The sequence below is a fragment of the Pogona vitticeps genome, chromosome 4 (assembly GCF_051106095.1).
Source record: "Pogona vitticeps strain Pit_001003342236 chromosome 4, PviZW2.1, whole genome shotgun sequence".
Classification (NCBI taxonomy): domain Eukaryota; kingdom Metazoa; phylum Chordata; class Lepidosauria; order Squamata; family Agamidae; genus Pogona; species Pogona vitticeps.
In genome coordinates, this window is record NC_135786.1 from 90027204 (window position 1) to 90039989 (window position 12786).

The window sequence follows — 12786 nt, forward strand, 5'->3', positions numbered from 1 at the left end:
CCAATTGTATTTTGCATTGCCCAACGCCGTTTTGGGCACGGAATGGGCTGGCAAAGTGGGCACCGCTGCATATTTTACCATTTTGAATAAGAAGCTGGGGTTCTGCATCAGCTAATGAGCCTTGGGCAATAACTTTCACACCAGAAACCGACAGAGGGGGCTCACGTACACATGACCCACTTGTATTTTGCATTGCCCAACGCCGTTTTGGGCACGGAATGGGCTGGCAAAGTGGGCACCGCTGCATATTTTACCATTTTGAATAAGAAGCTGGAGTGTTGGAAGGATTAACAAGTCATGGTCAACTTCTTTATTCTCATAGTGACGATAATTTTATTGTTGATTTTCCGTTTTTGCTAAATCTTTCAAGCGCTGATAATATGTCTACCTTTTACGTCATAGAGTCACTGATAACTGAAAAAACTTTAATATATTAATGGAGCACAAAAATGTATAAATGAGATTGTTTAATAATTCTATACAAAACAAGAATATCTATTTACAATAATATATCAAAATTGAATAAGAAACAGACTAATTTACTAAAACTTTGTTCACTCAAAACAATTACGTTAGAACCAAATGCAGCCAGCTGCAGTTATCTTTGAATAATATCCTGTTTCTGGGGTGGATTGAATATGTTAACAGATGGTAAATTAATAGAGCTGATTGAATTACCCCGTTAATGTGGTATGTACAAGTAGTTTTTGTTTGTCTCTTGTTGCTCTAAGAAATTTTTCCATATCATCTCTCTCCGTGAAAGTGAAAACAAAATGCTCATGATAGTCATCCATGTCATTATCCAAATTCTGATCATTCTGGTATTTTTAATGCATTCTTCGGCGTCGGATTTTGTCATTGATAGTAGTGATGGTATAAAAACTTGACCTGCAAAAGTATGTTTATGGTCTTCCACCCATTTCTGTGCAGCCATCATGTCATTTAGTATTGTAGGTTCCTACAAATTAAAAATATTGAATATGAACTTTCAAAATCTTTTATCCATATGAACCATAACAGTGTGTTGGATTGTACAAGAGAAAACAATTTTAAGACATGTTGTTTTACAAATATGAGGATGTTGGTTTTTAAATTATTGACTATTTATAGAGTCCAATGGTTTAATATTTTTTCTTTATCATGGACATGTAAAACATTTTTAAAGATTAACTACCCATTTGGGCCTTTGGGCTTGAGCAAATAGCATGCATCAAACAATACAGACATGCTGTGGGTCAGTTGCATCACTAGGGGGTACAGGACGCTTATTAGTATTACCCTGCAAGACACTAAAATGCCAGCTCCTCAGTGACAGGAGCGGAGTGCTGCACTGTAATATTGCAGGAGTGAAAACAGGGGTTTGTTCCCAATGCTGCACCCCCCTTGTCACGAGGCCACAACGTTTTCCCCAGTGCCAAAGTGGTTGTCACCAAGTCACTCCTTAGGAGCTAAAGACTTAAGACAGAGCTGTCATATTTGAGGTATGTGTAAAAGTTGCAGCATACTAGATAAAGGGGCATTCATAGGGCCAAATTCAGATTTGTACTGAATCAATTGCTATATTCTAGGCAACGGAGCTGCTAATGTTAGCAGCTGCTGTTGCCACCCAAAAATAAAAAAAACATTGACTGGAGCCATCGCAATCTAAATTATGTACACATTCACAGTCTGCAAAAATTAGTCAAATTTGGGAAGGGCTGGATTAGACCCCCCAAAAAATAAATCCACCAATATCAATTTACCTGCACAATATTCAATTAAGAATCCTTGAGACAAATCATGATTACATGACCTACAGTGACTCCTGGTACAAGAACTTCTTCTGTAAGCTCTGTAGTGGCATCTTGAATTCCTTTTCCAGGATGTTTAAATTCTTTTATCCCATCATAGTAGTGCCATAAATCATCAGCTGTTAGGTTGAAGAAGCAAACAAAATGTTCTCCTACATTGTAGGTTACTGCTACTGGTTTGTACCTATGTAGGGAAGATATATTATAGTTTTAGAATATGTCTTTACATATTTAATAGTTTAAACTTTACTGATATTTGTATTGCCACATATTGATGAAATTGTTGTTTTTATCAATTTTTGAGCTGGTGTTAATAAATAATAACACATATATAATAATAATAATAATAATAATAATAATAATAATAATAATAATAATAATAATAATAATAATAATAATAATAATAATAATAAAAAAATCTTTATTCCATACCTCCTAAACTGTCCTGCTGTCCCATTAGCGGGACACAGTGGTGAGGCAGTTGAGAGGCTGCAGTGACCCTGGTGAATAGATGCTTTGCACTTGCACATAAGGGGCTCTGTGTGGCTCATAATTGTGGCATTTCCACATAGCCATGCCCCATTTGACCATGGTCACACACACTTTTACTGTGGCCACACCACCATTTCGGTGGAAGTGTCTTGATTTTGGTGGCAGGAATGTTGGGAGGTATTTTTTCCAATATTTTCATTGTACCTACCGTAATAACTACAGAATGTATGATATCTCCAATGTTGTATGGGGACTTTTTAGCTTTTTAGGCAAATGTTGGCAGAGACGTGACCCGATAACAGTTGAGATAACATCTGTTTTTTTATTCCACTCCCCATTACATCTCACAAAACTGCAATAACATCCTCAATTCAAGCAGCTTTGAAAAAGTACCTTGGTGCATGCACCATGTGAGTGAGGCACATGTGCAGTTTATTGATGTGAATATTGTGATTGTTTATATATCTGATATTACATAATATTTATTTATAATATTTTTCTAAACCCTAAGGCAAAATTGAAAAATAGGACAGAATTGCTAATATGTTGCAAACAATACCCATCACACGACAGGTATCTATAAAAATTTTAATACACAAATGGTTATATAGAACCCTGCAGTTCCATATATTAAAGAATTTTTTTATCTACTGTATACTGATTTTTAAGCCCTTGAAAACTGCCCTGTGCATAGCTGAGTGTTTGTGCACATGTGCGTGTTATGCCTTTTCTCTCTTAGTCACACATGCTCTTTTTCTATTACTTTTTTCATCATATTTATTTTGCAATTTTCCCAACTCTAGCTGGAATTACTGTATATGGATGCTGACCATTGCATGGCCTAGACCTCAGTGAAGTCACAGAATCTATTGTATTAGTGGTCTTTGAGATACCTGCAGGGTTTTCTTCCTTCTATGCACATGTTTGGCTTTTAGAGGATACAGAGTGCCTTTGAGATCCCAGGTGGCAGCATCATGATGTCATTTTTCTGCAGCAGTTGTAGGTGTAGTACAGATGTGAAAGGCAGCTGGTGTTATCTTGTGGTCCATAGGAATGAAGAGGGGGAGTATTAAGAACATGGGAGAGTAGATGCTCTGGTATAGGCTGCTGATCTATTCCCTGCTGCGTGGCCCGAATGCTAGCAAGTGGCCACATCTCTGCTGCAGGACACATGTTAACATGCTAGCGGCATTCTCTACCTGCCATCCAAGAGATTTCAGGGGCATTCAGAGGAAGCTGCCCAGTGTATCCAGATGTTAAGATGGCCCTTGTCCTACAAATAATGCATGTCTCTTACAGCTAAGTGCATCTGTGACACACTGTGGTGTTTGAAAAAAGTAACTAGATATTAGGGACCTGCAGTCAGGGGAAGCAGGTGAGGCAGGGCCTCCCCGTCATTTTGGATTAAGAATGAGCCTTTTTGCAGTGCACACAGGAAATGCTGATTCCTGTGTGTACTGCAGTGTATAAGTCTTATAATTAATGTCAGGAGGCACTTATTATGCCTCTGTGTGTAAGATGGCAATCACAGCTCACCACATCATCACTTTGCCCTCTAGGGCTGGCTGAAAGGAGCCAGCAGGAGCCTATGGCCAGCAGTAATTGACTGCATGTCCCTAACAGTGAGTATTTTCTCTCTGGGGGTGACAGAGGGACAGGGAATCTGGGGTTGACAGAGGGGCAGGCAAGCTCTTCTCCCCCTCAGCCAGTGCCTCACTAGATACTGACCTCACTGCACGCCCTTGCAAGATGCTGCCACACATATGTTCAAAAGATCAAAGAGCGGCCATTTTGTTAAAGGACTGATGCCTCCCTAAAGGAGCACCATGGAGACTGCACGAATTAAAACAACTACATGAGAATTGGAAATTTTACAAAGCCATTCAAATAAAATACAAATGTAAAGGAATACTAATCTATACAATGTAAACAGTAACTTACCTTTTCCCGGAAACGTTAACAATAGATGGAAGTGCAGTATAGCTTGAGGGACACGTCAAAGGATCATCTGTTGGTGTTTTCACAACAGTAACAAACAATATGCAAGGAAAACCATGTCTGAATTCTCTTCTTGAAAACTTTCTTATGCCATCACAAGAAATTGTTCCGCTGGTAACATAAAATATATTTATAATATAACATTTTCTTGTATATGGATTCTGCTTAATATATATCTTTAATACGCTTGTTGTCAACAATAATATTTAACTAACAAAATTAACTAGTAGTCCCTCTTCATAAAACTTAATGTAGGAAAGAAGCTGGCAACCTGTGACCCTTACATTATTAGTATGGAAACCCTGTTAAAAGTAGAAATTCCAGACTATCTTAATATAGCAATTTACATGATCCAAAGCAGCATGGATTTACCGGTGGGAGATCATGTCACAATAATCTTAGTGACTTTTCTGATTTTGGTTAAAGTAACAGATAAAGGGGGGGGGAGGTTGTAGATGGATCTTGTACAGACCTTAAGCTGACCATACACTTGTGAGGTGGGAAATTACATGAGATTTATCTCCAGATTTCCGTTGGACTCCCCGGCAGCCCCCTGCAGTCCTGGTGCATGATTTCACTTTTTTGTACATACAATAAGAAATATATTATCTTCATAGAATTTTACAGAATTGCACGTGAGGAATCAAAATCTTCTCTACAGCAGACAAGATCTTGAGATGAGACATTCAATCGTAATTGTACGTGGGGCATGTAAAATTTGCACTTTTTACATGAGATAAATGGTACAGATACATCGAAATTATATTATTGTACCAGATATCTCACAAGTGTATGGGCAGCTTTAGTGAGTTTTTTGACACTGGCTCACATCAAAGTTTAATTGTTTGGTGATAAAAACAATATAGCAATCTTGCAGATAGGATACCTTGTAATGTCCAACAAAAATAAAAGAAATTATGTTAAATAGCAAGCTTTTCAGACTTCTCAAATCTCTTCATTATCCATGATATAACAAGGCATCTGAAGAAACACATATATGAGGTCCCATCACCACAGAATTAAGTGAGAAAAAGACACATTTTCCTGTGGCAAAACATTTCTGCAGCCCAGGACACAATGAAGATCTTATAAAGGTGATTATATTAAAAGGAAATTTTAAATCACAAAGAGACAGGAGGGTCAGGGAATAAAAATTTATGACAAAGTTTGGCACCCTGAACACAGGACTGAATCTGTCCCCCCAGCTCCGATCCAATGCGCAGGGATAGTGGGGGCATCAGGTCTCTGGACTCACATCAATCCAGAAACAATAAAACGTTCACACTGCTTATCTGTAAACTAATTAAGGATTTACTCTCCAGCTCATCCTGTTATTCTGTGTTTTTTTTTAAATGTCCATTTATCACATCATACATTTATCACTGTATAGGTTATAGGTATGAGCTTATGTGGAATACTGTCTGTGATAACTTATGGAGGTCATAACTCCAGAAGAATATAAATACATTACAGACTGTGCATATCTTTGTAGAGTAAGTATGTGGTTAATATTTGCAAACAATTTGCCTTAAAACACAATAATGAAAATGTCACTTTCAATGTACAATTTTTTTCTTTACCGTTTTCTTTTGCAATTTCCTACATATCCATCTGTCCAAGTGTTAAGTACAGTCTGGATGTTCCGAAGGTCTTCACAACTGTGGAAAAGACATCATAATGTTACTGCTAAAAAAATTATGGCTACAGTTTAAAATCTATATATTTATTGAATAATGATTGTTTGGAATATTATTGGCATTTTTCTTGAAAATGATTGGGGCAGTTTACTTTATTAATTACTTCTACCGAAAATGTTTTATACATAAAATATATTACATATCATTTACCCATTTAGGAAGTACTGTATTTTTCGCTCCATAAGACGCACTCCCCCCCAAAAGGAGGGGGGAGTGCATGGGTCTTATAGAGCGAATACACGACGGGTGATGGCTGTCAATCACAGGCATCACCCGCCAGCGTAATAGGAAATGCTGTATAGTACAGGATTCAGCCATAGACTTCTATGGCTGAATGCTGTTCGAGTGATTGCGCCCCCCTAGTGGCCAAGTACCCTAGGGGGCCTGAAAGATGCATAAGTACTGAGTCTGTATTATAGTGTTCTAGTGGCATAAATCTGCACAGTGGTATAGATTGATGCATTTTCCTGGGTTACCACATTAAGGGTATGTTCATACATTGTGAGTCACCTGCTGGTCACCCACAGTGGGTCCACAGAAGTAGATCTGCACAGAAAAATCTGCATCAAATGGTGCTGGTTTTTCAGCGAATTTATTGCAGATTTCAAATCTGCAATAAATTTGCAACAGGATCCGCAACTTTTGATGCAGATTTTTCCATGCAGATCTACTTCTGTGGACCCGCAATGTGTGAACATACCCTCAAGCTTTATCAATAGCATGTAAACACAGTGTCCCAGATCTCTCTATATATGATAGATTTCATGAAATAATATAAAGTATCCCATTTTCTATTTAAATGAAATCATACAGAGAAAATATTCATATGGCTCAGTTACTTAAGTTTGACTGTTCACATAATCTGTTATATCTATTACAGTGGTGCCTCGCTTAACGAGTGCACCGTTTAACGAAAAATCCGTATAGCGATCCCTTTTTGGGGATCGCTATACGGATCAGCCCCAATCGCCGCACTCGCTTTGCGATGATTGGGGCTCCGGCGGCCATTTTGGAGCCGCCGATCAGCTGATCGGCGGCTCCAAAATGGCCGCCGCATGACCTGAAATGCCCCCCTGCAGCGTTTTCGCGACCTCCGTAAGCAAGGGGAGGGCGCGAAAACGCTGATAGGGGCCATTTCGGGTCATCCGGCGGCCATTTTGGAGCCACCGATCAGCTGATCGGCGGCTCCAAAATGGCCGCCAGAGGCGAAAACAACGCTGGAGGGGTAAGTTTCAAAGCTTATTGGAACGCATTAAACTAAGTTTAATGCATTCCAATAGGTTTTCCTTACCCGCACAGCGATGTTTTCGTATAGCGAAGGTTAATCCGGAATGGATTAACCTCGCTATACGGGGCACCACTGTATATCTGTCATTTCCTATATCTACATAAAACACTTGGAAAATGGCCACCATGGCATTTTCCCAGCAATTTTAGCATGAGAATTACAGTTTGTGCCCTCAGAGCTCAGATAGTAACTCAGTGCTGCAGGCCAGAGAAGGGGTCCCAATGGAGGATCAGAGGGTAAGTAAAAATGTATGCAGGTTGGGCCCAAAGGACCTGAGTGCACTGCACATGTAGAACCAATTATTCATAAGCCAGTGGAACTGCAATTTAAGTCACACTCATATGGCTGTTGTGGTCAAGTTACTACAACCACAAGGAGCAGATGTGTCACCACTGGGTCACCAAGGATATTATATTGACATTTTAATATGTCAACATTTTATAACTTTCTTCATGTAAATAGTTAATATGGTAAATTTTAACATTGTGGCTATGTCGACATGATCAATTTCAACATTATTACTGTCGCCAAATCATACCACAAACACACATTTAAAAACAAGTAAAGCCTTCTTACCAAATTTCAATCAGATTGGAGGATCTTACGGTAACTGGATCAGGGCAAAAAGGACCATTGCAGATAGACTCAACTGTGGTTGTAAGCAGATAATTTAGACGACATACAACAAAATCTTCTTCACTTCCATATGCATCCCACACAGTTCGGCCTTCAAATCTATTTAGGTGCTTTAACCATTCAATTTTTCCTTTTATCCAATCTTTGCTCAGAAAATGCTGATGGACTTTTAGAAAGATTGCGATACTTAAATCCTCTGTTTTCAGACTATCTAGTTCTTTTAAGATCCAATCATATTTTCTTATTGCCATATGAATTATAAATAGCAAATTGTCAATAGTACAGGTGTTGCGTAGGATAATAGTCTTTTTCCCAAGTTTTCCTTTCCCAGACCAAGGTGGACAATTTGACTGAGTCAACAGTTTTGTAGATTTTGGTGTGGGTGGCTGGTAGTATTTGGCCTGTTTACTTTTACCTTCCTTTTTTCTTTTCTGCCACTTTTCTAACTGAGTAAGATGTTCCTCTTGAGGTTTATCAAAGTAATATTTTTCATTCTCTAAGTTTTGTGCAGATTTGAAAAACTGTAAACCAACTTCTCTCATTCTTCCCTGCAAAAACTCATACATTAATTGTAGAAAATCTCCTGGCCTTCGATGAAGTCTATCATTTAAAATGACCTTCTTTGTAGTCCTAAACCAATTTTCAACTGTTGCATTAGTGTCCCGGGTTTTGAGAAGACTGAGATTTTTCAACATTAATCCACTCCATAATGGGATGGTTGCAGTGTATGACTGAAGCAGAGTTATTAATGCGGGACAGTGTAGTAAATTACCAGTTGTTGTTGCATCATCGTCATCATCATCATTTGCTTTTGTTTTTGTTTGTGTGAACAATTTAGAAAATTTCTTTGAAAATGGGGAACCCCTCTTGATGTTCCATTCTTCATTGGGGTCATTATCCAATACATCTTCAGTTGTACTATCTGTAATGTTTTCCATCACTTCTATTTTCTGAATGTTGATTGCCTCATTCAATTCTGCAATGTGTGTCTTGTAGGCATTAGTTCCTTTTTTCACTGTGAAAACATATGTCATGCGTAATAGTTGAATTTCAATTTCACTGAGACTACCTGCATTCTGTAGTAATGCAAATGAGTAAAGAAAAAATTGTTTTGTAGCTTTGCTTGCCTTAATTTTTGAGAGCTTGATGCTGATAAGTTTCATCATATGTGCAGCACATATATGCAGAATTGTAAAATTGCACAATATTTTTCCTTCACAAACAAGAAGACATTTCTTTAGATAGTCCATGATGTTATTCTGATTGAAAGTCTGTGTTGCTGCATGAATCAGAGCCCAGCTAAAATCTATCTCAACCTTTTGTGGACTAAGCTTTCTTTTGCATACTTTAAAAAAGTCTCGACATAAACAAGATAGCCAATGTTGAATAGTTGGTGTGCTTTAATCGGAGGACAACATTTCTGCCACAGGGATGGTGGACCTTGTTTCACTGGTCAACGAAATACAAAGTGTATAATATAAAAATTTATTTTGTATGTTTTTTTGTTTCATTACTACAGAGCCAGTTGCATCTAGATATAGGAAACATTGACCTGCAGCCTGCAAATCCTTCAACATATGCAACTGTGATTCAGAATACATATGGATAACAAACGGGCTCATGCCTATGTGCTGTATGTAAGCATGCTTTGTGGCAATCAGATTTAATTCTTTTTCATCCATTTTTTTTTGGACTAACAAACAATTCAAGTATTCATTTGTGTCAAGCCTATTCTGAAGGTTGTTTTCACTTGATATTTTCTGAAGCACATCAATTGATTTGATTTCATCCATGTTTCCTGCAATTAACTGTTCAGTATCAGCATTAGCCATCTTCTTGGTGTGCAGTAACATTGGTCTCATTTCTCTTAGCTGTGCTTTCAGTTTATCCCTCTCTTCCCCACGTGTATGCCTTTTGAATGATTCAGTTCGATTATGATTTATTGAACCATTAACCTCTACTGACATTAACACTTGACAATGTTTTTTACTAGGTTTTTGGGGTAGTGTAACATTGAACTCCGTACATCCACGAAACTTGCACTGTCCCCTAGCACACCAGTATACACAATTTCTTTTTCTGGAATGAGATTGTCGCACTCGATTGTATTTGAAAGTTATAACACAGAACTTATTAATTTTCTTTATTTTATTGCATATTGTGTCGGACCCGTCCTGTGTTCTGGTTTTATTTTGTTCCATTCCTCGATTGATAGAGAAATTGAGAATTTGGATGGACATGTTTCAGTAATGAATTCTTTTGTAGAATTTTGTAGATCGGCTTTAATCATGTATTGAATAGTGTCTTTTTGGAAAATGTTGTGTAACAATGATTTTTCTTGAGGAATTGCACTATTTCTATCACTGCATTCCTCCTCCGGCTGTAATTGCATTGATTCAGTTAGTTTTTGATCATTTTCTAAGGACAAAATTCTGTTCTCTTTTATTACTGAAACGTATACAACCTTATCAGATTTTTTAGTTACATTGATATCAACTTCAGCTTCGGTTTGTTCAGTTTCTACAGAAGTTGTTTTAATGTCATAAATGTCCAGTATTTTTCTTGGAGATGCTTTTTTAATTCTTTTAATTTTTTTTTGTTTTTTTGGCTTACAGCGAGGACACAACCATGGTGAAATGACCTGGATGTCAGTGATATTTTTGTAGCCAACACACAGTGGGTGAAACCAGTCTTTACACTGACTGCATTGTGCATAAGGTTCATCAGGGTTGTTTTTTTGTTTACATAAACAATACAGTTGCTCATCCTCTGCTTCTGCATCCATAAGTAAGGGTGATTCATTACTATATTTTGATTGACTACTTTGATCAATACTCTCAACTTTGGTAATTTCATCATAAGTTGAAACATCTAAGGTAAACTGTAAGGCTCTAGTACGCAATTTTCGTCGGTCTTCATGCCAAATATTATAAAGCCACTTTCTTGATGCTATATTATTTGCAGATAGCAAACATGCAATTTCCCCCCATACAGAGTTTTCTCTAAAATAACTTTCCTGATTTAAAATCAATTGCTTTTTTAAAAATAGTTCAACTATCTTTTTTTCTGCTGCTTTTGGATCAGGAAACAATCTCCAAGACATCGTGCAGTTTTAAAGAAGCTAGGTACAAAAATAGGGCTATTTACAGCAACTTAAACCAGATGTATATTATTAAAATTTCACCTCTAATAAGTCCACAACCGTAAATACCATCCAGTCTTGAGACAGTGAACTCTGCGCATGTCAGTTGAGAGACAAATAATCTTACTTCTCACACAAGAAGATACACCCAGTCGTGCTGAAAATCACTGATGCTGAGAAAGGTCAGTCAGGCCACATGACCTCACCCAAAATGGCCACTGGAACTCCCAAAATGGCCGCCGGAGAGACCCAAAATGGCCACCAGAACACCCAAAATGGCCACGACAACATGGGGAAACATTGCAGAATGGTGGGTTTTGGGCCCATTTGGAAACCCAATGGGTTTTTTTGATCCGTATAGCGATGTTTCCCCATAGCGAAGGTTAATCTGCTGTCCAATTTGTGACCCAAGGCTCGTTAACCCTTGCAACACTCCAGCTTCTTATTCAAAATGGCAAAATATGCAGCGGTGCCCACTTTGCCAGCCCATTCCGTGCCCAAGACGGCGTTGGGCAATGCAAAATACAATTGGGTCATGTGTACGTGAGCCCCCTCTGTCGGTTTCTGGTGTGAAAGTTATTGCCCAAGTCTCGTTAACCCTTGCAACACTCCAGCTTCTTATTCAAAATGGCAAAATATGCAGCGGTGCCCACTTTGCCAGCCTATTCCGTGCCCAAAACGGCGTTGGGCAATGCAAAATACAAGTGGGTCATGTGTACGTGAGCCCCCTCTGTCGGTTTCTGGTTTGAAAGTTACTGCCCAAGGCTCATTAACCCTTGAGTAACCCCAGCTTCTTATTCAAAATGGCAAAATATGCAGCGGTGCCCACTTTGCCAGCCCATTCCGTGCCCAAAACGGCGTTGGGCAATGCAAAATACAAGTGGGTCATGTGTACGTGAGCCCCCTCTGTCGGTTTCTGGTGTGAAAGTTATTGCCCAAGGCTCGTTAACCCTTGAGTAACCCCAGCTTCTTATTCAAAATGCTAAAATATGCAGCGGTGCCCACTTTGCCAGCCCATTCCGTGCCCAAAACGGCGTTGGGCAATGCAAAATACAATTGGGTCATGTGTACGTGACCCCCCTCTGTCGGTTTCTGGTTTGAAAGTTATTGCCCAAGGCTCATTAACCCTTGAGTAACCCCAGCTTCTTATTCAAAATGGCAAAATATGCAGCGGTGCCCACTTTGCCAGCCCATTCCGTGCCCAAGACGGCGTTGGGCAATGCAAAATACAATTGGGTCATGTGTACGTGAGCCCCCTCTGTCGGTTTCTGGTGTGAAAGTTATTGCCCAAGTCTCGTTAACCCTTGCAACACTCCAGCTTCTTATTCAAAATGGCAAAATATGCAGCGGTGCCCACTTTGCCAGCCCATTCCGTGCCCAAAACGGCGTTGGGCAATGCAAAATACAAGTGGGTCATGTGTACGTGAGCCCCCTTTGTCGGTTTCTGGTGTGAAAGTTATTGCCCAAGGCTCATTAGCCCTTGCAGAACCCCAGCTTCTTATTCAAAATGCTAAAATATGCAGCGGTGCCCACTTTGCCAGCCTATTCCGTGCCCAAAACGGCGTTGGGCAATGCAAAATACAAGTGGGTCATGTGTACGTGAGCCCCCTCTGTCGGTTTCTGGTGTGAAAGTTATTGCCCAAGGCTTGTTAACCCTTGCAACACTCCAGCTTCTTATTCAAAATGGCAAAATATGCAGCGGTGCCCACTTTGCCAGCCCATTCCGTGCCCAAAACGGCGTTG

General features: G+C 39.1%; 1 protein-coding gene across 3 annotated transcripts; it reads right to left on the bottom strand.

The window, feature by feature from the left end:
* Window positions 1-350: 350 nt before the first annotated feature.
* On the bottom strand, window positions 351-11538 carry LOC140706686 (uncharacterized). 3 transcript variants are annotated; one of them, XM_072997912.2, is made up of 5 exons: window positions 7842-11538; window positions 5861-5938; window positions 4224-4391; window positions 1797-1974; window positions 351-958 (listed from the first exon to the last, which is right to left on the bottom strand). In XM_072997912.2, exons 1-5 carry the CDS (start codon window positions 9149-9151, stop codon window positions 683-685), a joined length of 2010 nt encoding a protein of 669 aa, XP_072854013.2. In that variant the 5' UTR covers window positions 9152-11538; the 3' UTR covers window positions 351-682. The 3 variants fall into 3 exon arrangements, 2 of the variants coding, with proteins under 2 accessions (XP_072854013.2, XP_072854014.2); XM_072997913.2 differs by having other exon boundaries at window positions 705-958; window positions 1743-1974; window positions 7842-11534; XR_012086493.2 differs by lacking the exons at window positions 4224-4391; window positions 5861-5938; window positions 7842-11538 and adding an exon at window positions 2223-4179 and having other exon boundaries at window positions 821-958; window positions 1743-1974.
* Window positions 11539-12786: the final 1248 nt, after the last annotated feature.

Coding starts and splice junctions, on each gene's coding strand:
- LOC140706686 (XM_072997912.2), bottom strand. CDS start 9,151: ATGGACTATCTAAAGAAATGTCTTCTTGTTTGTGAAGGAAAAATATTG. Junction 4,392..5,860: donor GGAAATTGCAAAAGAAAACG/GTAAAGAAAAAA, acceptor TTATGTTACCAG/CGGAACAATTTCTTGTGATG. Junction 1,975..4,223: donor GTTAACGTTTCCGGGAAAAG/GTAAGTTACTGT, acceptor TTCCCTACATAG/GTACAAACCAGTAGCAGTAA.